Raw genomic sequence first — 25,690 nt, forward strand, 5'->3', positions numbered from 1 at the left:
CCCTTTGAAAGACTGCATTTGACTCATCACACTGCTGCTATTGTTTATTATATTTTTCTAGTCACTTTATCCCTACCTATAAGCACATATCTATCTCAATTACCTCGTGCTCCTGCACATCGACTTGGAACTGGTACCCCATGTATATAGCATTACTCATTGTTTATGTATTCCTCCTGTTATTATTTTTCTGGTTTTCTCTACATTGTTGGGAAGGGCGCGTAAGTACGCATTTCACTGTTAGTCTACAGCTGTTGTTTGCCAAGCATGTGACAAATAACGTTTGATTTGAATTTGATTTGAATGTAGCCTTTCTTCTGGTGTGCCAAATCGCAAGCTCACTGTCGGTGTGATCGAGGCTTTAGGCGCTGTGCTACTTCAAAGATGTGTGAACAGCCGGATTCTTATTTGCTACTACTTCCGCCAAACATGCTAAACCAATCAGGTTAGGTTACATAGGTATTGGTGCGCTATGTCCCGCCCTCACCTTTGCCAAGCGGCCAATAGGCCAACTCCTCTGGGAGCTTGACTGAAAGTTAGCGGCTGAATCAGACACAGGTAACTCAGAAAAATAGCGAGGCAGATTTTTTTTTCTAGGCTTGTCATGGAGTTTGCGTAAAAGAAAACAGGGATTTTTTTTCCAATTTTCTTTACCAGTTAAACCAGTATCTCTGGATAGAACACGCTCAAGTACTTGATCAGGTAGAGTCTTTGGTCGAAATCTCTTTCGTGTCCTCTTGAAAGTAATCTTTCTTTTCCCCTATTCGTTTACTTGACTTCAATTGAATTTCCAGACCTTTTGTTTGCTTCTCTTATCACTGGAAAAAGGTGGATCCTCGTGTTATTTTTATTTCATCTTTGCTTTTAATTGTAGTTTTTACCCTTGTGGTCCCTGATGGCTTCGCACAGTGATACTCTGGTGGTGTTCTTTGGGGCAACAGCTGGTGCAAATGGGGGTAAACTGGGTTCGGATGAGAGGGAAATAATTCTCTTGGTGTGGCAAATTGTGGATCTACATGAGAAAAAGGTACGGACTTTCTCACCCGTTGTAAAGGTTTCTTGACTTTTTAGTGTTTTTGTGTCTAAGTAGTGGATTCATGTTTTAACTTGACAGCTGACATATTAATCAACAAAGGTACGCGTTCTGTAATTATTTGTGGGTCACAGTTTTAAAAGTGCGCATGGGCCTCAATTTATCCAACCGATAGGCTCATGGGTGTGTAGCCTACACCTGTCAGATTTAACTTCAGTGAAATGCTTTAAATATAGGATGAAAGATAGCATACCTTTGGTTATATGTCAACGCCTTGACATTGGCAACTGTGCTTTGTTAATTAACTGCTTGTTTGATGGTCTGAGTTCATAAAATTGGCCTGTTATGTTTAGTGCTGACTTGGGAAATTATTTGCGTTTTCACCAAACTGTACTCTGTAGTTCATAACTAAAATGGGTGGCACATGCCATGGTGAAACACTGATTCCGTTCACAGGTTGGGAAACTTCAGAGACGTCTTGTGAAGCCCGACTCTTTGGAGTTGACAGACCAGAGTAAAGAGGAGACTGGGCTGTCTGTGGAGGAACTCTACAAGGCTGAACCTCTGGACAAAGTTCTGCAACAGGTGAGACTGATTAGGCTACTGGTGAAGATTCCTGTTCAGGCCCTAAAACATTTTAGGACTCAAATCTGGAGTCTTGTCCTTTGCTTTCCTGCATTCTCAGACTTAAATATTTTAAACCTGACTCAAAGAAAAGCTTACGATGCTGAACAAAGGATTTAATCTCTAATATGATAATGGCTGAACTTTAACTGGCAAAAACAATCATGCATGATAAGAATGACAGCATTCAAATGGTCTGTGTCACCAACCACCTGGAGGGAGGTAACAGGACAAGCTTGATGATGAAGCTTTAGGTAAATGTCAAGGTGTGTCGATTTTTCTCAACAAATGGAAACCCCTGAAAGGTATCTGACCTTTACAAATTATTCCACTTGGTTTGGCTGCTGTTTGGCCTATTAAACTCTTTGACAGGCCGTGAGAAGGTGCATCCAAAATGGTACCCTATTCCCTAAAGTGCACTACTTTTGACCAGAGCCCTATGAGAATGGGGTATCATTTGGGACCGGCTCAGTGTAGTTGCTGGTTTGAGTAGGCTTGCTTGGCTAAGCAGTGACTGCCGTGGGGTTGAGGTAGGGACGGGGAGGCAAGCAGGTCTAGTCTTGTCCCAGACTGATGCGAGCTGCTGACATCTGGAAGACTGAATGTTTACCTGGGAATGCAAAGAAATACCCCTGCTGGGTAGAGGACGGAGAGAGAAAGTGTGGGAATGACAGAGACCCCTTGCCATAGCCCAGCACCTGTTTTCTCAGGCCAGGTAGTTGTGAGAAGGCAGTCTGTTCCTGTTTATGATGACCAGGATGTAAAAGTGTTTTCAGGTTCCACCTCCCCTGGTATGTTTTGACAAAAGAAGGGTGTATGTTGCCAAACGTGTTTCTCAACCGCTCTGTCTGCCTGCAGTGTTGAGAGTATTTGTATGCACTCTGTAGGTAGGTAGTTACACCGAATCCCATCCCCGCCCCCAGCAGTATTTCAATCATTGAAAACCCCATATTACCAGGCTCTCCTTGTGATTTAGGGTTACGATTAGAGATGCTGTCTGACTCAATGCTGTGGTCCTCTCCCATGCAACAAGCAGGTTTGTTGAAGTGACCAGTCCTTCCTCAACAACAATGTTTTGCAATATAGCTCCTGAGTTTGACAGTGCTCTTGCTGTTGACACAATATAGATTTAGAGTAGATCCATACCGCAAGATGCTCTCTCACTGCTGATTTCTGGTTGCTGAAGTCATCTGTAGTTTGAGTTTCTATACCAGCAAGCCGTCCCAATTCATTTGTTTTGTGAGTCTGTGGACCCTTTAAAGATTAACCAGAACAATCCATTTTTACTGGCTTACCTCTGTCTGCTAGGTCACTTTCTCTTGCCATTGGTCAGGTTTAGTTTATTTATTTGTCTATTGATTTAAGTCAGGCAGTCAGTGGCGGAATGGAGATAAAGCTACATTCAGCTAATGTGAGTCATAGGAGAGACTGCCTTTGGGGTTGTAGGTAGGAATAGCTAACTAACCTAGCAGAGACCATATCTCAGTGGACCTGTCAATGTCATAAGGCCAGAGTAGCCAAGCCAAGGACGCAGATTTGTTTTCTTTGGTGAAATATTTCTTCAGTCTGAGAAAAATGGCGATAGAGATTAGAACTGGGCTGCACCCTTTCCATTGGGGGGGGAGACTTAAAATACCTACTGTTCCTTGTGGGCTTGTAGCCTGCCTTCCATTCAACATATCAACAAGTTTTTCTCCCTAAGATTGAATTTATAAAAAATAAAAAGTCAGAATCCTGTTGTAGTTTCTCTAACTGTTCTCAGATCAATGGGTTTGTCTGGAAGACATTTGGGATTTTGACTCATTGAACCCCAGTCAGTCTTAGGCCCTCGCTTATTAGGGCCAGTGTTGAGTGTGAAGAGCCTCAGATCAGTGCAGTGATAGTACACAGGCTCTGACTTGCTCTGTGCCAGGGACCCCGGAGCAAAGCGTGTTCAGCTCTCTGTGCTGCTAAGTCTCTCTCATAGGTGGGACAGCGTCACCCTGTTCCAGGTTGTGAAGGCACTGGGGCAGGTGCACAGCAGAAGCAGATAATGAAAGATAGTGCCAGCAGCAATAAAACACTCCCTCGGTCTTCTCCCTTCCTGCTCTCCAACATCATTGTACCTTGTAGAGAACAAGCCAGAGGATCCTCTACAGAGCCAGGATTGTAAACATCTAATCTCCACAGTCCAGTCATAAAATTACTTAAGTTTGGGACAGTGGTGTGACTGTAACAGACCTAGCCATGAGTACTGCCTGGTACTCTCTACTCCCTTATCGTGAGCCTCATCACCACCCCTGCTCTACTTCTCTCCTTGGGTCCAGCCTCAACACCATGCAAACACACCAGCTATAGCTTATACCACAGAGCTAACACAGATGGGGCCAGGTTCAAGGGTAAAATCCTACCTCACTCACCCATGGCACAGTGCAGCAGAGAACCTCCCATTGGGGGAAAATGAAACCAATGGTAATCAATGAATGGTTTGGCTGGCCAGGTCAGGTATATTACAGTGACCGTCTATGCACGTTCTCATTTGTATGTTAACATTTCCTATTCTGACAGCCTTGCTGCTAGTGTTGGCATATTTATCAAGACCTGTTTCCTTTGTTAGGTCTGTCCTGTTGGACATTGCTCTAATAGTATGCTGGTTTGGCAGAGAGGATAGAGTAAAGGGTGTGTCGCTTAGTTCCTTAACCATTTGTTTCTATTCCTTATCCTGCTGCTGGTTGTGCAAGGTGAGGCTGCATAGATGTGAAAACAGCCGTGAGCTAACAAACACCACACCTCACCCACCATGCATTAGGTTGAACACAACTACCTTCACATCCTGCTCTGTTCCTGCTTGTACGTGTGTGTGGAGAGGGTTCTTGGTAACTAAACAAATGTGATAGATATTTGCATGTCACTGTCTGAGGTGACAGAAAAATGTTTAATATCCGATGGCTTCTGAGAATGATGCTCTACCACCCGAAACAGAGGAATAATTTTGAATTCCACAGCGCCTCAACCTGTTTGGGCTGTTTTGTTCCTCTCTTTGTCACATACTCAACTGTGTCAGTCTAGACTTTCCTTGACTAATATTTGTCCTATTATCTATGGGACTACTTCAATGACTGGGTTCTATACCATAGATGTTACCAGATACATTACAGTATCTGTTGATACCTATATGACATACAGTGTGTGTCATCTGTCATGGCTCCCAGATGATGACTCATTGACCTCTGGATCCTTGGCAGCCAGTCTTTTCAGAGAAAGCCAGTCAGTTGTCTTAGGCCCCTATCTGACCGGCCCACCTCAGCTAATGAGCTTCCTGTGTGTATCAGTCCTTCCCTAACCCAGATGTTATCACACTATGGTGAAATGTAGCGTACCAGGCCCTGAAGTGGCATGGGATCCCACAGCTCCACGTGGAAAGACAGACCTGCCCAACAAACCAGCATCTTGGTCCCGGTCACCACGAGGACTCAAACATCTCATCCCTTTTAGGGTGTGATAGGTTCAGGATAGCTGTAGACAATAGATGCAATGAAGGGTTCAACAAAATTATCTTTTTTTTGCATATGATGATATAGGGGGCCTAGTGTTGTTTTGTGCAGTGAGATGGTGCTTGTGGGTAACGGCAAGTGTGTTGAAATAAGAGCCCCTCATTAACATAATTATTTCCCTCAAGTTGAACTCCCGAGTGGCACAGCGGTCTAAGTCACTCCATCTCAGTGCAAGAGGTGTCACTACAGTCCCTGGTTCGAATCCAGGCTGAATCACATTCGGCCATGATTGGCAGTCCCATAGGGCGGCGCATAATTGGCCCAGCGTCGTCCGGGTTTGGCCGGGGTAGGCCGCCTTTGTAAAAAAAAAAAAAAAGTTCTTAATTGCCTTGCCTAGTTAAATAAATCTCCTCGTGTAGATTAGTGAAAGCCAGGCGGGGGGGGGGGGGGTCATGTTTAGTAGGGCGAAGACATTTTGAAACTGGGAGTTACCACTTGAACTTGACCAATAGGGACACAGATTTAAGCTTTCCGTTGCAAATCATTTTCTGTTAAGGGTGTCAGTTATTTATTTTACTGTCGCAGCTGACGTACAGTGCCTTGCGAAAGTATTCGGCCCCCTTGAACTTTGCGACCTTTTGCCACATTTCAGGCTTCAAACATAAAGATATAAAACTGTTTTTTTGTGAAGAATCAACAACAAGTGGGACACAATCATGAAGTGGAACGACATTTATTGGATATTTCAAACTTTTTTAACAAATCAAAAACTGAAAAATTGGGCGTGCAAAATTATTCAGCCCCCTTAAGTTAATACTTTGTAGCTCCACCTTTTGCTGCGATTACAGCTGTAAGTCGCTTGGGGTATGTCTCTATCAGTTTTGCACATCGAGAGACTGAAATTTTTTCCCATTCCTCCTTGCAAAACAGCTCGAGCTCAGTGATGTTGGATGGAGAGCATTTGTGAACAGCAGTTTTCAGTTCTTTCCACAGATTCTCGATTGGATTCAGGTCTGGACTTTGACTTGGCCGTTCTAACACCTGGATATGTTTATTTTTGAACCATTCCATTGTAGATTTTGCTTTATGTTTTGGATCATTGTCTTGTTGGAAGACAAATCTCCGTCCCAGTCTCAGGTCTTTTGCAGACTCCATCATTCTTCCAGAATGGTCCTGTATTTGGCTCCATCCATCTTCCCATCAATTTTAACCATCTACCCTGTCCCTGCTGAAGAAAAGCAGGCCCAAACCATGATGCTGCCACCACCATGTTTGACAGTCGGGATGGTGTGTTCAGGGTGATGAGCTGTGTTGCTTTTACGCCAAACATAATGTTTTGCATTGTTGCCAAAAAGTTCAATTTTGGTTTCATCTGACCAGAGCACCTTCTTCCACATGTCTGGTGTGTCTCCCAGGTGGCTTGTGGCAAACTTTAAACAACACTTTTTATGGATATCTTTAAGAAATGGCTTTCTTCTTGCCACTCTTCCATAAAGGCCAGATTTGTGCAATATACGACTGATTGTTGTCCTATGGACAGAGTCTCCCACCTCAGCTGTAGATCTCTGCAGTTCATCCAGAGTGATCATGGGCCTCTTGGCTGTATCTCTGATCAGTCTTCTCCTTGTATGAGCTGAAAGTTTAGAGGGACGGCCAGGTCTTGGTAGATTTGCAGTGGTCTGATACTCCTTCCATTTCAATATTATCGCTTGCACAGTGCTCCTTGGGATGTTTAAAGCTTGGGAAATCTTTTTGTATCCAAATCCGGCTTTAAACTTCTTCACAACAGTATCTCGGACCTGCCTGGTGTGTTTCTTGTTCTTCATGATGCTCTCTGCGCTTTTGACGGACCTCTGAGACTATCACAGTGCAGGTGCATTTATACGGAGACTTGATTACACACAGGTGGATTGTATTTATTATCATTAGTCATTTAGGTCAACATTGGATCATTCAGAGATCCTCACTGAACTTCTGGAGAGAGTTTGCTGCACTGAAAGTAAAGGGGCTGAATAATTTTGCACACCCAATTTTTCAGTTTTTGATTTGTTAAAAAAGTTTGAAATATCCAATAAATGTCATTCCACTTCATGATTGTGTCCCACTTGTTGATTCTTCACAAAAAAATAGTTTTATATCTTTATGTTTGAAGCCTGAAATGTGGCAAAAGTTCGCAAAGTTCAAGGGGGCCGAATACTTTCGCAAGGCACTGTATATACTGTTGCGTCGTCAGTGTACATAGACACACATGCTTTATTAAAGGTCACTGGAATATCATTTGTGAAAACAATCATGGCCTAAGCCAGCTGCCTTGCGGTACACCACACTCAACAAATTTGTTAGAGGCTAGGTGCTAGGTTTAGGACCTCATATTGAAGCTTATAGAGACCCCAACTGATGTATAGAACAATCCTAAAATGACCTACTGTCGTTTAGACACATGCATAATGAAACCTCTTAACACAATACATTAATTTGAAAATATATATTTTTTGGGACATAACTTGCTTACCACTTTTTCCATGTGGTTTCTTCCTTCAGACTCCATAAAATGGAATGGTTTAATGACACGTGTGGTTTCCTAGAAACAAGGGTGGCTCAACTTACCCCACTCTCCCCTAATAGACAGGATATGAAAACTAAATCTTCAAAGGAAGCCAGCCTAGCTAGAAATACAATTGGCAGCACTAACTGGCAAATTGGAAAGGTCAGTTTGTTGGTTGAGGTGATGGTGAGATGTTATGTCTGACTGTTTAAAAGACACCAGTAAAGTTTACACAACACTGGTAATGGGCCACATTAAATGTGATGATTATTACTAAACACAGACCTATTTGAGAGTCCCTGCTGTGGGGCTTGGTAAGTGTTTATAGGGGCTAGGGATTGGTGAACATTGTTTTATAGGAAGCGAAGCAGCGGCTGGTTTCTCAGGCTGGGGTTGGTTGTTTTCACCTTTAATGTCTGGTTGTGACTGTTGGTCTAACTGCTAAGTGAAATCCTCCTTGTTCCAGGTGCTGATTAGCACCACAATCCCTGTTGTCTGCTTCCTTGCTATGCAAACACCTGAAAAAACCTATTCACATCTGTCAATCTCAGGACGCATCCCTACCTGTTCTTCCCCCAGAAAACACAAACCTACCTGTTCAGGGAACTTGTTCGTACCAGTTAGCCTAAAGACTTGGCCTATTTAAAGTGTTAACGGTTAGAAACGCTGTGCTAATTCTTATGGGAGAGAACTCCCAGAGCACTATTATTCTAAAACAAACCAAGCATAAAAACCTTTGTAGTTAGCAGTTTGCTGCAGCGGAGCATAATTAATCAGTACTGTGTTACTCTGTGGTTGCTCAGAGGTGACATTGGCACTCCCATGTTTGTCTGCTGGGCACAAGTGGTTTACACTGAATCTCTAAAAGACCATAGGGAGCTACTTGGCTGATAACTAAAGTATGACTTTACTTTGTTGGTTTTGTGTGTGTGATTCATTGTATGTTCTCACAATAACTCTCCTCTTGTATCTTTCTTCATTCTCTCCCTACAGTTCCAGCAGTCCGTCTCAGCGGAGTTGAAGGCTCTGGGCAGAAGCTCCTACACACTGTGTGTCGACGGGCCCCTCATCATACGACAGGCCCTTCACCCTGAGGCCTCCAAGAAGGTATTGAGTGGCCCTTGATTTTCTAACCTACCATTTAGGGGAAATGTAGCCATTTTGATAGAAAATATAACTGCCCTTATTTACTGACCTAGTTAGGGGAATTTCCACTAATAAAAAAAATATATATATCTGCATGCACACTACCGTTCAAAAGTTTGGGGTCACTTAAATTTAATTGTTTTTGAAAGAAAAGCACCTTTTTTGGTCTAATTAAAATAACATCAAATTGATCAGAAATACGGATTTGCAAGTCATTTGACTTGTAGCTGGAAATGGCTGATTTAAAAAAATAAATGGAATATCTTCTTAGGTGTACAGAGGCCCATTATCAGTAACCATCACTCCTGTGTTCCAATGGCATGTTGTGTTTGCTAATCCAAGTTTATCATTTTAAAAGGCTAATTGATCATTAGAAAACCCTTTTGCAATTATTTAAGCACAGCTGAAAACTGTTCTGATTTTAAAGAAGCAATAAAATGGGCCTTTAGACTAGTAGAGTAGTCAGTAGCATCAGTATTTGTGGGTTCAATGAAAGGCTCAAATGGACAGAAACAAATAACTTTCTTCAATGTCTACACTGTATTTCTGATCAATTTGTTATTTTAATGGACAAAAAAAACGTGCTTTCAAAAACAAGGGCATTTCTAAGTGACCCCAAACTTTTGAACGGTGGTGTGTGTGTGTGTGTGTGTGTGTATAGGTGAGGAAGGCACAATGCAATAATTCAGTCAAGATGATGAGTCTTTGGTATTTTTTTGTATATATTCTTTACATTTGACCTTTTAGCCACGTGTAAGTTGTAATTCTTGGGTCACAGTTAGCAGTATGTCTCCAATGCTTGTGTTGAGCAGTAACGTCATCATCTGCACAGGAATGCTAGCTATCCACACAATCATCCATAGATGGCGTCATGTCATCTGTTTTCCCCGCTTTATCTCATCCCCTCTTTATGCCACCTATTCCTGGCTCCCTTCATTACATCACTCCTATTATCCCTACTTTTCATGAGGTCTGTCTACAGAGTACACTACTATTCAGTGAATGTTGAATGGACTAATGACTGACCTACCTGTTGTGTCTGTTTTCAGAACCTGGTCCTGCCGGAGTGTTTCTACTCCTTTGTGGATGTGAGGAAAGAGTTTCACAAATGTTGTCCCAATGCTGGACAGGTCCAGGACCTAACACTGCACTCTATGCTAGAATGTAAGATGTCAGATGAAATATAATTTCAGTCAACACTTTTGATGTTCCTAGTACTTATATAAATGACTGATAAAACATCCTTACATGTGTGTAGATGTGTGCATCCCAGAACTTCCCCTGTCAGAGCAGGTGATGGGGCTGAAGGAGGTGAGGTGTATGGTCCAGCTCTCCCTGCACATCCTGGCTGAGCCATACAGTAAGTCTATACATCTCTCTCTCCTCTTTTGCTATTGCATTTCCCCCTGCTCTCTGTCTGTGCCAGTCCCACCTGGCCACCCCACAGCCCTGTCAATCTCTCTACGTTAGGTGGCTAACAGGAATGCTGCTGAAGTTGCAGGCTGGCAGGCCAGACCTGTTGAGCATGAAACAACCTGGCAGCATGGAGCAACACTTAAAAACAACATTTGTTGTATTGTTCAGTCTGAATATAAGTGAAGTCGATTGGCTTCTGTTGGCGGATCCAATGTCAAGCCTAATGTGAAGTTATTTTTTATCAGTATGGTCCTTTTGATTGTAAATGTGGATAGAAGTTTGATCCATATTGTAAATTAGTGTTTGAATCTCTTGCAGACCACAAATTCTCATGCTTTGAAGCTGTGAAGTACAAGCTTGAATCGGGAGCATGGTATGTATATTCTCAGTGCATCGACTTAATGTAACCTCACTCAACCAGGTTGTGTGGCCACGTCTATACTAAACCTGTTTACTGTAGTTGAAGCCTAACCAACCGTCCCTCCCATGTTCAGAGCCAGGCTCGTAGCATTGATTACAGCAACAAGGGAAACCACAAGCGTGTCATTAAACCACTCCAACTTTGCCATTAAGTATTTAACTGGCTATCCAATAGCACCACACAAATCCCACTACGGTGTCCAATGCCCATTGCCCTGACAACCCCTGGCATGTGTGTTTCCGTGTTAGAGTACTGTGAAGTAGACTGTTAAACTGCATAAGTCCCAATTTTTACCATGTCTCTCTCTGACGAAGACAACTTACTGAAACACTTTGGTTTTTAACAATATAGAAGTACTATTCAAGTCCATTTACATTGTCTTCAAGAGTTTCTGAACATGACCTTCTCTGTCTCATGCAGCATTGAGTTTAGTGTGTAACTGTTAAACACCGTTCCCCATGTTGACTGTGCCCCCTGGTTTGTCTCCTGCAGCAGTAAGACTGAGCCAGTGGACAGTGAGACAGTGATCAGAGCCAGGGGGTTGCCATGGCAATCCTCTGACCAGGACATCTCCCGCTTCTTCAAGGGCCTCAACATCGCCAAGTATGTTACCAAAACATGACTGTGTGCGTCATGTGATTTAAGCCATGGTTCCACTGAGAATTGGCGACTAATAACCACAGGAAGTTGTACATGCAGCTTCGTCTCCATAGAGGGTCAAATTGTTCTGACCTTTCCTCCAACCTCTCCCTGTGTATTTCAGGGGTGGTGTGGCCCTCTGTCTGAACGCCCAGGGCAGGAGGAATGGTGAAGCCCTGGTTCGGTTCATCAACCAGGAGCACAGAGACCTGGCCCTGGAGAGACACAAACACCACATGGGCAGCAGATACATTGAGGTCAGCATCCGTATAACACAGCAGCCCCTACGTATAACACAGCAGCCCCTACGTATAACACAGCAGCCCCTACATCTAACACAGCAGCCCCTACATCTAACACAGCAGCCCCTACATCTAACACAGCAGCCCCTACGTATAACACAGCAGCCCCTACATCTAACACAGCAGCCCCTACATCTAACACAGCAGCCCCTACGTATAACACAGCAGCCCCTACGTATAACACAGCAGCCCCTACATCTAACACAGCAGCCCCTACATCTAACACAGCAGCCCCTACATCTAACACAGCAGCCCCTACATCTAACACAGCCATACTAATGCTGTTGCTTCACTAATGGATCCAATACCGTTAGAGCATCAGCTATGCAGCCAATACTGTTACAGATGAAAAAAGTGTCATGCTTTCCAACTGTAGCACAATGCATGTTGCATTGGTCAGATGAAAGGCCATTTGGAGTTGCTAAAAGTCTCCTCTCATCCTCACAGGTATACAAAGCCACAGGAGAGGAATTCCTCAAGATCGCTGGAGGTCAGATTTCAGACTTTTTTTTCCCCCCTTCCATTTACTAGAGGGACTCTCCCTGTTCCTCCGCCCTGTACCGCTCCGGTTCTCTGGCTTATCCTGGGGGAATGAAAGGTGCTTTGTGAGCCTCACCCTCACCCCTCAGAGGCTAGTTGGAGGAAGGTAACTTTACCCCTGGCCGACAGTGTCTCACCTCATCTTCCCGGCTGCCAGTGAAAGGCCCAGCTCAGGGCCATACAAAGGGGGCGTGAATAGACAAAGAGCAGATCTGATACAGGCGAGAGAGCAGGGGGAGAGACTAGTGTCTGTCTGTGGACTCTAGCCAGTCGACTGGAGATCAATAATATAATATCTGTCAAGACATTGGACTTTCAGCAGATACTGTTTGCCCTAGACTCTGACTCACTGCTCTTGTTTTAACGTCTACTCTTGTATTTTAAAGTGATGTAATGCGTTTTATTATTTATTAGTGACAATAAGCAACAATAATTTGCATGTTAAAGGGACCAAGTAATTAGCTAAAGGTCTTACTTCTCACTTATAGCTAGCTAACTCTGTATCCTCTCCCTCTGTGTGACTGTAGGCACATCCAACGAGGTGGCCCAGTTCCTGTCCAAGGAGAACCAGGTGATCATCAGGATGAGGGGTCTTCCCTTCACCGCCTCTCCCCAGGACGTGTTGACCTTCCTGGGGGCCGACAGCCCCGTGACGGACGCCAGCGACGGCCTACTCTTCGTAAAGTACCCTGACGGGCGGCCCACAGGCGACGCCTTCGTCCTGTTCTCCTGTGAAGAGTACGCTCTGAACGCCCTGAAGAAACACAAGCAGATTCTGGGCAAGAGATACATTGAGCTGTTCAGAAGCACTGCAGCAGAGGTCCAACAGGTAAAACACATCACAGTCACTGTTTATAGGTGTAGTAGAATGTAGAGCTGTTCAGAAGCACTGCAGCAGAGGCCCAACAGGTAACACATCAGTCACTGTTTATAGGTGTAGTAGAATGTAGAGCTGTTCAGAAGCACTGCAGCAGAGGCCCAACAGGTAAAACACATCACAGTCACTGTTTATAGGTGTAGTAGAATGTAGAGCTGTTCAGAAGCACTGCAGCAGAGGCCCAACAGGTAAAACACCTCAGTCACTGTTTATAGGTGTAGTAGAATGTAGAGCTGTTCAGAAGCACTGCAGCAGAGGCCCAACAGGTAAAACACATCACAGTCACTGTTTATGGGTGTAGTAGAATGTAGAGCTGTTCAGAAGCACTGCAGCAGAGGCCCAACAGGTAAAACACATCAGTCACTGTTTATAGGTGTAGTAGAATGTAGAGCTGTTCAGAAGCACTGCAGCAGAGGTCCAACAGGTAAAACACATCACAGTCACTGTTTATAGGTGTAGTAGACTGTCACTATGAGGTAGAGTTGTTCACACAGGTTCAGTGTAGTAGAATGTAGAGCTGTTCAGAAGCACTGCAGCAGAGGTCCAACAGGTAAAACACATCACAGTCACTGTTTATAGGTGTAGTAGACTGTCACTGAGGTAGAGTTGTTCACACAGGTTCAGTGTAGTAGAATGTAGAGCTGTTCAGAAGCACTGCAGGTGAGGTGCAACAGGTAAAACACATCAGTCACTGTTTATAGGTGTAGTAGACTGTCACTATGAGGTAGAGTTATTCACACAGGTTCAGTGTAGTAGAATGTAGAGCTGTTCATAAGTACTGCAGGTGAGGTGCAACAGGTAAAACACATCACAGTCACTGTTTATAGGTGTAGTAGACTGTCACTATGAGGTAGAGTTGTTCACACAGGTTCAGTGTAGTAGAATGTAGAGCTGTTCAGAAGCACTGCAGGTGAGGTGCAACAGGTAAAACACATCACAGTCACTGTTTATAGGTGTAGTAGACTGTCACTATGAGGTAGAGTTATTCACACAGGTTCAGTGTAGTAGAATGTAGAGCTGTTCATAAGTACTGCAGGTGAGGTGCAACAGGTAAAACACATCACAGTCACTGTTTATAGGTGTAGTAGACTGTCACTATGAGGTAGAGTTGTTCACACAGGTTCAGTGTAGTAGAATGTAGAGCTGTTCAGAAGCACTGCAGGTGAGGTGCAACAGGTAAAACACATCACAGTCACTGTTTATAGGTGTAGTAGACTGTCACTATGAGGTAGAGTTGTTCACACAGGTTCAGTGTAGTAGAATGTAGAGCTGTTCATAAGTACTGCAGGTGAGGTCCAACAGGTAAAACACATCACAGTCACTGTTTATAGGTGTAGTAGAATGTAGAGCTGTTCAGAAGCACTGCAGGTGAGGTGCAACAGGTATGGCATCTAGGGACTCAATGGGGTTTCTTTACTACTTAACCTACTATCAGAGATGCATCAAGCTATTCCCTTGTACTGCAGCCAAGGTGCAACAGTTACATTATAGTAGACAGTCAGAGGTAGAGATGCATAGAGCGTTTTAAAGACAGTTAAGGTCCAACAGGCGATGGACCTTAACTACTGGCGATGAACCTCTTTCTCCACATTTATCCAGTTCTCTTATTTTTGTTTTCTACTGTGTTATTGACTTGTTAATTGTTTACTCCATGTGTAACTCTGTGTTGTCTGCTCATACTGCTATGCTTTATCTTGGCCAGGTCGCAGTTGCAAATGAGAACTTGTTCTCAACTAGCCTACCTGGTTAAATAAAGGTGAAATAAAAAATAAATAAAATTTAATTTGTTGTGCAATGGCTTTTGTCTTTATAGCATAACACATGACTAAAGTTGAAGAACTATACGTGACACAGCATAGAATGCGGTCCCCATGAGTCAGTTGGATGGAGGATGGTGCTTGTGTCGTGACACCAGAGTTGTTTGTTTGACTATTAGATCAAAGCCTCTTGTAAATGACAGTCAACATGACTCAACACTACAGAGAAACACAGCAATATAATGAAGTCAGTGCCGACCTTTTGACCTCTGCCCTCTTAGGTCCTGAACCGTTACATGTCCACCCCTCTGATCTCCACGCTGCCCTCCACTTCCATGGTCCCCATGCCGGTCTTGGCCACGCCCCCCTACCTGGCGACTGGCAGCACGCGGGACTGTGTCCGTTTGCGAGGTCTACCCTACACCGCTGCTATAGAGGATATACTGGAGTTCATGGGAGAACACACTATTGATATTAAACCACATGGAGTTCATATGGTGCTCAACCAACAGGTACTGGTTGGTGCACACACACACACCATGGTACTTTCACTCGTCTTATATGAAATACTTAGTGTAGATGAAGTGATGGGTACAAGCCGAGGATTCGGAAGCAGCTCTACACTATTGAGATGTGACAAGTTCCCACCCTAACCCTTCCATCAGAGCATCATTCTCATCTCTAACCTCCCTCTCCTCTCCAGGGTCGTCCCTCAGGTGACGCCTTCATTCAGATGAGGTCAGCTGACAGGGCGTTCATGGTGGCCCAGAAGTGCCACAAGAAGATGATGAAGGACCGCTATGTGGAGGTGTTCCAGTGTTCTACTGAGGAGATGAGCTTCGTCCTGATGGGAGGAACACTGAACCGCAGCGGCCTGTCCCCTCCACCCTGCAAACTACCCTGTAAGTCCATAATACACCTAGCTGAATCACTGCATGTCCCATTGATGTTTCAGAACATATCACGTAAACAGGAGAATATGTAGCAAGGACAACAGGACAAGTAGCTTTCAGAAATGCTTGTTTATTATTAAAACGGACATGTTTCAGTCGGGGTTATGCCTTTTTTTAATGGTTTGTTCAGGGAAGATATTACACAGGCAGGGTTAGCTGTAGTAATTATGCCCTCCATATTAGTTGTAACACACCCATTAAAACTCTGAAGTGTTTGTTTGCATACACATGGTTAAAGTGCGTGTGTATCTATCCCAGTGTACTTTGTTCTATTAGTGCCCTGTTGCTATAGAGATTAGATTCCTGCTTATCATATCACTAGAAGGCAGTGCACACTCTTGGTGTGGCTATTGGCTGTTGTGAATTCTGATGGCCACACTTTGAGAGCAGTTGCTCAAATGGCTGTTTGTTTGCTGTTGACTTTTTTTTCCATTTATTCAACCTCATGTTTGACAACTGTAATCTCACTGGCTTGACCTGGAGTTATGACAGTCACTCACTCGGGTTGCCAGGTTGGTGGCAGAGTGTACCTGGGAACGCTCATCCCCACAAGGTCACTTGGTGCCTTCAGCCCAACAAGGTCACTTGAGTTGCCAGATTGGTTTGGGGAGTGTACCTGCAAACCGCCCTCAACCCACAAGGTCATCTGACTGTGTTTTGTGTCAATGTGGCAACAGACCCATACAGCCTGTTTGTGTGTAAATACACAACCTCCCTACATCCCTCACTGTGTTTATGTTGTAGGGTTAGGGTAACATCAAGGACAGACCTGGAGCAACTGAGTAGAATACTACCTTGAGGCTTTTATGTGACTAACATAGTCTTATCAATCATATGTAAAAGTAGAGTTTTTCCTAGGGACCATGCTTCTGCATTGCTTGCTCTTTGGGGTTTTAGGCTGGGTTTCTGTGTAAGCACTTGGTGACAACTGCTAATGTAAAAAGGGCTTTATAAATACATTTGATTGATGTTGTATGCCGCTGGGAGCTGTGTGATGGTTCAGCGTGATGTTTTGATGTGCAGGCTTAGGCATGATGGTGTAGTAATATTGAGGTTATGATAAGGATCCAATGTTCCTGTGTGGTTGTATCTGAGATTCTGAACTTCGCTCTCTGTCCTCTCCCCAGGTCTGGCTCCTCCGGCCTATGCTGCGTTCCCTTCTCCTGCCATGCTCTCTGAGGCTGCTCTGTACCAGCCCCCCCTACTGGCCACCCCCAGAACACCCCAGCCCCCACACAGCCCTCACCCCACCCCCACCCTGGCCTACTACCCACCACAGCACCACCCTGCACAGCTCTACATGAACATGAACATGAACTACACTGCGTACTACCCCAGGTTAGTGTGAACTACACTGCGTACTACCCCAGGTTAGTGTGAACTACACTGCGTACTACCCCAGGTTAGTGTGAACTACACTGCGTACTACCCCAGGTTAGTGTGAACTACACTGCGTACTACCCCAGGTTAGTGTGAACTACACTGCGTACTACCCCAGGTTAGTGTGAACTACACTGCGTACTACCCCAGGTTAGTGTGAACTACCCCAGGTTAGTGTGAACTACCCCAGGTTAGTGTGAACTAGTTAGTGTACAAACCACACAACCATTTCCCTCTCGGGTTTTGTCAATATGAACTGTACATCCTCTTTTGTCATGTGTGTTTCATGTATGTATGCAGTTCAAAGTGCCATGTTTGGTATTGATTTTGACACTGGAACATCTTCTGAATAATGTACACTTGCTTCCAAAGAAAGAAAAATAAATGTGTTTCTCTCTCGCTCTAGCCCCCCAGTCTCTCCCTCCACGATGAGCTACTTTGCGTCTCCTCCAGGGTCAGTAGCGTTAGCGGCCCAGCAGCCCCATCCCCAAGGCCACGTTGCCTCTCCCATGATGCCCCAGCACGGCGCTCTAGTTAGGATGCAGGGTCTGCCCTACAACGCCGGGGTCAAAGACATCCTCAGCTTCTTCCAGGGATACCAGGTCAGAACCTCCAATATGACCCCCAATACTAACCTCTCCTTCTCCCTCCATAGTCCCCTAAAACAATCCCCTCCCTCCCTCTACCCCAGTCTCCTTAGTTCCAGTCTCCCCAGCCCCCGTCTCAAACTCCATTGCAGTTTAATGTCTCTTGGTTGATTTCTTTGCCACTCTTTTTTTTGTGTATTGTCCCTTTCATATACAAAGATCCCACAATTTTACCATGCCAGCTTTTTTGTAGGGGTAAAAAAAACATGGCAAATTAAAAGCCACCTAAGACCTAGTCATGATTCCTGCATGTTCAGATGCTGTAACCAAAATACAGGTATTGGGTCTGTGTGATTGGTTCTCTGCTTTTATTCAGGTAAATTCATAAACACTTCCATTGTTTTAACACCTCCCCTAATTTGAAATGCAAACAGCCCCCATGGTTTAACAACATCCCTGCCAGTTACTCACTGACATGTATAAAAGGAGTATACCTGCAAATGAGTTGGAAATAAGGGGCTGTTTGAATGGGGCTCATATAAACATTACCTTGTGGTATGTTACCTGTAAAAATACATCTTCTGTCTGATGTGGGTATATGTTTGTGCCTGTGTGACAGACTGTAGCAAAGCAGGATGTTCTGCTAGTTTTACAGAGTTTAGGAGCTGTTGGTTAGAGTCCTGCATCTGGTCAGCTCTCTGCGGTTGACCTGCAAAAAAAAATCAGCTAGCGGGTGCAATTAAAAAGTTATTTCAACCCACGGGTCGGCTCGCGGTTCAGAACAATTATATTGCGGGTCGGAAGCATTTTAAATCAAGATAATATATTTTTTTACAAACCCTGGAGCTTATTGTGTTGCGAATTCCATTCTGTGAGCGGTGAGGCAGACATGTAGGCTACCAGCCATGCACGCAGTGGATCAGGGAACTGTCCATTGTGTGGTGCTGAAACCTGTGTTTTATCCCCCCACGTGAATACGTTGCCAAGTGTACTTTCCCTGGCTAGCCTAGCTCACGTGAAAAAAGCTAACGTAGGCCTAACCGGAGAAATAAAAAGGTTCTGAAATACACCATAGTGGAACCAGGACAACAACCCGGTAGATGGAGTGGCTATGCAGACAGCAGAACTTGCAAGCAGGTATTTGTTTAAGGTGGGCCAATTCAGTTTAATATCAGTTAATTCAGGCTTTCGTTCATTTGGACCATACGCAGGCCATATGAAGTTTAAACCGGGGCGCTGGTTAAAGTTTGAGTAGGCTATAGCCTATAAATGTATTATTGCAGCCTATATTCTATTCTAAATATTGAATGTAAAGGTTTTGTCAGCTGTAGGCAATTCTATGCAGGTGGATCAGGTTGAGGAGAAAAATCTTTCGTCAGATGGGGCTCTGAATTGGTTTTGGGCGGGTGCGGCTCCAGAACTGACCCGTGTAGGACTCTACTGTCGGTACATTGTATGGCTTGTGTTACATAAAATGTTATTGGTCACGTACACAATTTGCAGATGTTATCACGGGTGCAGTGAAATGCTTATGTTTCTAGCTCCAACAGTGCAGTAGTATAAAACAAGACACACAAATGAAGAAATACCTGGACAAACTGTCCAAACCCTTATTCATTAATAGCATATTTGTATAATTCCCCCACCTCATGACAAAACCATCTTTGTTTAACTACAAGCCTGTAGGCAAACCCATCATTCAGAACTGAACAGTCAGTGTGCTCATATATATTAGCAACCAGAATGAATGCTTTACTGCAACACAAACCATGGTTCAGCACTGCAGCATATTCAATAAGGGACGTGTGCACTTGTGCTCTCCCCTTCTCTTGCTTCTCCCTCATTGGCTGACTGGCTGAGTAGGCGGAGTGAGTCTACAGAGGAGGTATGAACTGAACTCTCACAGTACTGTGACTGGTTGGGCAGGTGTATTAGGTGTTCTAGCCTGAGGATGCAGGGATGGGACTGAGGTGTTTTGGGTCTCTTTGTGCTCTTGAAGGTTTGTTTAGAAAAGTTTCTGCTGGTTTTTAATGTTGTGTGTGTGTGTGTGTGTGTGTGTGTGTGTTTTCCTCGGGGCTAACTCTAAGCTCCCAGCATGTGAGAACACCTGACCAGTTACTGTAGGGCTTTACAGTCCTACACACTGTGTGTGTATATGCTAAAGAGAGCGTGTTGCTGAGTTCAGTCCTGACTCTTGACTAAACCACTGTAAACTGGTTATCCCCTGGTTTCTGCTATCTGGATCAATTAGAAAGTTGTTGTGCTGTCTGACTGAGCACTCAGTTTGGGTGAGGAACTGTTCTGAGTGGTGGATTGGTGTCTTACATTACACTTGTAGTGTATGCATGTACAGTTTAAGTCGGAAGTTTGCATACACTTAGGTTGGAGTCATTAAATCTTGTTTTCAACCACTCCACAAGTTTCTTGTTAACAAACTGTAGTTTTGGTAAGTCGGTTAGGACATCTACTTTGCATGACACAAGTAATTTTTCCAACAATTGTTTACAGACAGCTTATTTAACTTATAATTCACTATCACAATTCCAGTGGGTCAGAAGTTCACATACACCAAGTTGACTGTGCCTTTAAACAGCTTGGAAAATTCCAGAAAATGTCATGGCTTTAGAAGCTTCTGATAGGCTAATTGGAGGTGTACCTGTGGATGTATTTCAAGGCCTACCTTCAAACTCAGTGCCTCTTTGCTTGACATCAATGGGAAAATCAAAATAAATCAGCCAAGACCTCAAAACAAATTGTAGATCTCCAAGTCTGGTTCATCCTTGGGAGCAATTTCCAAACGCCTGAAGGTACCACGTTCATCTGTACAAACAATAGTATGCAAGTATAAACACCATGGGACCACTCAGCCGTCATACTGCTCAGGAAGGAGACACGTTCTGTCTCCTAGAGATGAACATACTTTGGTGCGAAAAGTGCAAATCAATCCCAGAACAACAGCAAAGGACCTTGTGAAGATGCTGGAGGAAACAGGTACAAAAGTATCTATATCCACAATAAAACGAGTCCTATATCAACATAACCTGAGAGGCCACTCGGCAAGGAAGAAGCCACTGCTCCAAAACCGCCATAAAAAAAGCCAGACTACGGTTTGCAACTGCACATGGGGACAAAGATCATACTTTTTGGAGAAATGTCCTCTGGTCTGATGAAACAAAAACAGAACTGTTTGGCCATAATGACCATCGTTATGTTTGGAGGAAAAAGGGGGAGGCTTGCAAGCTGAAGAACACCATCCCAACCGTGAAGCACAGGGGTGGCAGTATCATGTTGTGGGCGTGCTTTGCTGCAGGAGGGACTGGTACTTCACAAAATACATGGCATCATGAGGGAGGAAAATTAGGTGGATATATTGAAGCAACATCTCAAGACATCAGTCAGGAAGGTAAAGCTTGGTTGCAAATGGGTCTTCGAAATGGACAATGACCCCAAGCATACTTCCAAAGTTGTGGCAAAATGGCTTAAGGACAACAAAGTCAAGGTATTGGAGTGGCAATCACAAAGCCCTGACCTCAAGAACATTTGTGGGCAGAACTGAAAAAGCGTGTACGAGCAAGGAGGCCTACAAACCAGACTCAGTTACACCAGCTCTGTCAGGAGGAATGGGCCAAAATTTACCCAACTTTTGTGGGAAGCTTGTGAAAGGCTACCTGAAGCGTTTCACCCAAGTTAAACTATTTAAAGGCAATGCTACCAAATACTAATTGAGTGTATATAAACTTCTGACCCACTGGGAATGTGATGAAATAAATAAAAGCTGAAATAAATGATTCTCTCCTATTATTCTGACATTTCACATTCTTAAAATAAAGTGGTGATCCTAACTGACCTAAAACAGGGATTTTTTTACTAGGATTAAATGGCAGGAGTTGTGAAACTGAGTTTAAATGTATTTGGCTAAGGTGTATGTAAACTTCCGACTGCAACTGTATGTATGTATGTATGTATGTATGTATGTAATGTATGTATGTATGTATGCATGTATGTATGTATGTTCCAATAGTAGTTTTTAGGTGGGTTGTTGGACTTGTGGTGTATCTACATTTAGTGTGATTGTATTTGTGGTGTGCGTGTATAATGTTCTACTGAGTCCCCCTGTCTGACTGTGAACCTCATTACACTGTAGTACTCTCCTGAAGACTACAGCAGCATGGTTCAGATGAGTCAGGGACAGACCAGGAGTCTGATTCAGCCCAAAGAGTGGCTCTGTCTGTAGGGAGACTAAGGTAAGTTACCAGCCTACCCTGTACCTCACATGGCCCCCGTCTGCCTGCCTGCCAGTCCACCTGCCTAATGTCAAATCAACAGTGTGCTCCAGAGTGACTCTTTGTTTCTCCTCTTTTCCTCTATCTCTCTCATCTAGCCCTTGACCTGAGTGTGCTAACCTAGTGGTGTTCTTTCTGAGTTGATTAACACATTGCTATCCTGATCCCACAGACTGATCAGGGGATTGCTTTTTTTGGACTGTAGCTCTTCTAAAGGGAAGCATGCATTAGAAGGAATTGCATTGACCGGTGGTTTCTCGTCTGACTCATCCAACTCTACTGGGTTGATCAGTGCAGGATCTACTCTCCAACTCTTCTGGGTTGTGGCCCCCTGGTGTTGGGATGGTGCTAATGACTGAGCGGTGTGGCCTCTATCCCCTCTGTCTCTCTCTCTATCTCTCTCGCTCTCTCCACGACTCTCTTCATCTCTCCATCTCCTGTGGTTTGTTGCCTCCAGCTCCAGCCGGACGCCGTCCTCCTGTTGTACAACTTCAGTGGCCAGCGTAGCGGCGAGGCCCTGATCACCTTCCCCAGCGAGGAGTCAGCCAGGCGGGCCGTGGCCGAGCGCGCCAACCACCCCCTGTCTGGTCTCCCCGTCCGTCTGCTGGTGTGCTGTGACTGACCTCGACCAGCTGACCGCTACCATGGAGGGAGGAGTCGAGGACCACAACCGCTGATTCCTTCTCCCTTGTCACTTCCTCTCCCTCCACTACTGATACAAACACACACACACCTCCCCACAAACAATCTGCCGAGACTCCTCCCTCTTAGCCTCCTTCTCAAGCTCCCTCTCAACATTCATACACAGACCGACAGACACCTCTCCCCACAGCACTAGGTTGGTCACATATTTATATACGATGCAAATCCTCCTTCCTGTGTGTCTGGCACGAAGTGCCTTGTGTGAATACTTCCATAACATCCACCGACGATGCCAATGAAATGTACCACTCACCTAAAGCATGAAACCACTTCGCCCCTTGTTTTAGCTAAATGACCACTACAGCCCCACTATATAAGACGTTCATACCTTCACACAAAATCCCTATTCCCCTGTCTGGTTTGTCAGTCTGAAAACACTACTGTGTGTGTGCATGTCTGCAAAAACTATGTATGTACTGTATGCATGTTAGTTGTAAATGATGTGCCTTCCAATGCTGGGCTGTACAGTGTAATATTAGATAAGAGCCATATAGACAGACTGAAACTACTACTGTACTGGATAGAAGGGAAATCAGACGCTTGTTCCACTACTCCCTTTTCTAAAACTAGAAAAGACAAGGCCACTATGTACAGTAGTGAGAGCCACAGTAACATGCTGGATGCTGAGCTTAATCACAGCTACTTGTGTAACCGTGTTTGTTTCTGCTGTGAAAGCATTTGTATGGCATGCAATTCTATTTAGAATAATATGTCCAAGCACTCTTTGTTACAATCCGAGTAGGCTAAGGCTCAAGTAGCTGAAGTCTAATTTAGTTCTGTAGTGTACGAGCATGACCAATATTGATTCTTTGTTTAATCCAAAAAAACTCTTCCTTAAATGTATTTAAATGTGAAAAGAGTTGGCGGTTGGTCTGCATGATCTTTAAGCAATATCCTTAAAGAGAGTAGATCTCTGTGCCATCTGTTTTCTTCCAGACTATATTTTATAGAAAACCCTTGTTTTTGGACCTACGAACGGTAGAAATAAATATATATATATATATATATATTACAAAAAAATGGCGAATGAGTGTGACTGGGCTGCTGAGAATACTAGTGTCTGGTTTCTCATCTTCGCTGTGCCTATATTACCCAGAGTGCAATAGCAGGCCCCTCTGTGGCTTGGCTGACCTCTGGTGGCAGACGGAATATATTTTTTGTTTCTTTTTAAGCAAGTTTGAGACTTGACTTGAATGAATTTAACTACTGTATGTGTATATAACTGTTTGAATAAATACATGGAACTTTATTGCCCCAGTGTTTAAATTGCCTTAATTTGTTCTGAACTGTATCAATGAAATTCTATTGAAGAAGTCCGACATTTTAGATGAGGCCAATAAACAGTAGTCTGTGACATTGTGGATGGTGTGCTTATTGACAACTAGTAACCTTGTTTTGCTGTGAAAACCTTTTTTGAGTGTATGGCATAATGCACCAATGAAACTTGTATTTTTACACTGGATTGAATTGGACAACTAGTGGTGCAAAAGATGACTCGAATCGTTAATGGCACATACACGTTCATAAAGGTATTCTAGTAATCCCTATTAGTAGGCTGATCCAGTCAATTCCACATGTATATTCCAGTGTAGGTCTGGATGACTCCAATGAAATGAGGCCCTGCATAAAGTGATTTGTCTATCAGTGATAAGGTGATCTCTTCAGGATCATCACCATCATTCCTCCCACACAACCAATTAATTTACACTGAACAAAAATATAAACATGTAAGGTGTTGGTCCCATGTTTCATGAGCTGAAATAAAAGATCAGACATTTTCCATGTGCACATATGTTTACATCCTCGTTAGTGAGCATTTCTCCTTTGCCAAGATAATCCATCCATCTGACTGGTGTGTGGCATATCAAGAAGCATGATCCTTACACAGGTGTACCTTATACTGGGGACAAAAGGCAACTAAAATGTCCACGACACAATGGTGTTGATGTCTCAAGTTTTGAGGGAGCGTGCAATTGACATGCTGACTGCAGGAATGTTAATTTCTCTACCATAAGCCACCAACGTCATTTTAGAGAATTTGGTAGTACAGTGCCTTGCGAAAGTATTCGGCCCCCTTGAACTTTGCGACCTTTTGCCGCATTTCAGGCTTCAAACATAAAGATATAAAACTGTATTTTTTTGTGAAGAATCAACAACAAGTGGGACACAATCATGAAGTGGAACGACATTTATTGGATATTTCAAACTTTTTTAACAAATCAAAAACTGAAAAATTGGGCGTGCAAAATTATTCAGCCCCTTTACTTTCAGTGCAGCAAACTCTCTCCAGAAGTTCAGTGAGGATCTCTGAATGATCCAATGTTGACCTAAATTACTAATGATGATAAATACAATCCACCTGTGTGTAATCAAGTCTCCGTATAAATGCACCTGCACTGTGATAGTCTCAGAGGTCCGTCAAAAGCGCAGAGAGCATCATGAAGAACAAGGAACACACCAGGCAGGTCCGAGATACTGTTGTGAAGAAGTTTAAAGCCGGATTTGGATACAAAAAGATTTCCCAAGCTTTAAACATCCCAAGGAGCACTGTACAAGCGATAATATTGAAATGGAAGGAGTTTCAGACCACTGCAAATCTACCAAGACCTGGCCGTCCCTCTAAACTTTCAGCTCATACAAGGAGAAGACTGATCAGAGATGCAGCCAAGAGGCCCATGATCACTCTGGATGAACTGCAGAGATCTACAGCTGAGGTGGGATATTCTGTCCATAGGACAACAATCAGTCGTATATTGCAAAAATCTGGCCTTTATGGAAGAGTGGCAAGAAGAAAGCCATTTCTTAAAGATATCCATAAAAAGTGTTGTTTAAAGTTTGCCACAAGCCACCTGGGAGACACACCAAACGTGGAAGAAGGTGCTCTGGTCAGATGAAACCAAAATTGAACTTTTTGGCAACAATGCAAAACGTTATGTTTGGCGTAAAAGCAACACAGCTGAACACACCATCCCCACTGTCAAACATGGTGGTGGCAGCATCATGGTTTGGGCC

The 25,690-nt window shown here is 43.9% G+C and overlaps 1 protein-coding gene across 3 annotated transcripts; it reads left to right on the plus strand.

The window, feature by feature from the left end:
* Positions 1-500: 500 nt before the first annotated feature.
* Positions 501-24,032, plus strand: LOC110526621 (epithelial splicing regulatory protein 2). Of its 3 annotated transcripts, XR_005052243.1 has the most exons (18): positions 501-702; positions 875-1,027; positions 1,490-1,618; positions 8,669-8,782; positions 9,871-9,985; positions 10,080-10,181; positions 10,556-10,610; positions 11,151-11,261; positions 11,422-11,554; positions 12,047-12,089; positions 12,667-12,968; positions 15,055-15,285; positions 15,477-15,675; positions 16,854-17,064; positions 17,513-17,708; positions 19,557-19,578; positions 21,838-21,937; positions 22,434-24,032. XR_005052243.1 is itself a non-coding variant. In XM_036981002.1 (17 exons), exons 2-16 carry the CDS (start codon positions 896-898, stop codon positions 21,925-21,927), a joined length of 2,163 nt encoding a protein of 720 aa, XP_036836897.1. In that variant the 5' UTR covers positions 502-702; positions 875-895; the 3' UTR covers positions 21,928-21,937; positions 22,434-24,032. The 3 variants fall into 3 exon arrangements, 2 of the variants coding, with proteins under 2 accessions (XP_036836896.1, XP_036836897.1); XM_036981002.1 differs by lacking the exon at positions 19,557-19,578 and having other exon boundaries at positions 502-702; XM_036981001.1 differs by lacking the exons at positions 19,557-19,578; positions 21,838-21,937.
* Positions 24,033-25,690: the final 1,658 nt, after the last annotated feature.

The sequence above is a fragment of the Oncorhynchus mykiss genome, chromosome 6, assembly GCF_013265735.2.
Source record: "Oncorhynchus mykiss isolate Arlee chromosome 6, USDA_OmykA_1.1, whole genome shotgun sequence".
NCBI classification, from domain to species: domain Eukaryota; kingdom Metazoa; phylum Chordata; class Actinopteri; order Salmoniformes; family Salmonidae; genus Oncorhynchus; species Oncorhynchus mykiss.

What these genes read in the sequence shown, in the direction of transcription:
- LOC110526621 (XM_036981001.1), top strand. Translation starts at nt 896, where the DNA reads ATGGCTTCGCACAGTGATACTCTGGTGGTGTTCTTTGGGGCAACAGCT. An exon ending in TGGATCTACATGAGAAAAAG is followed by an intron (nt 1,028 to 1,489) that starts GTACGGACTTTC and finishes TTCCGTTCACAG; the next exon opens with GTTGGGAAACTTCAGAGACG. An exon ending in TCCACCCTGCAAACTACCCT is followed by an intron (nt 15,676 to 16,853) that starts GTAAGTCCATAA and finishes TCCTCTCCCCAG; the next exon opens with GTCTGGCTCCTCCGGCCTAT.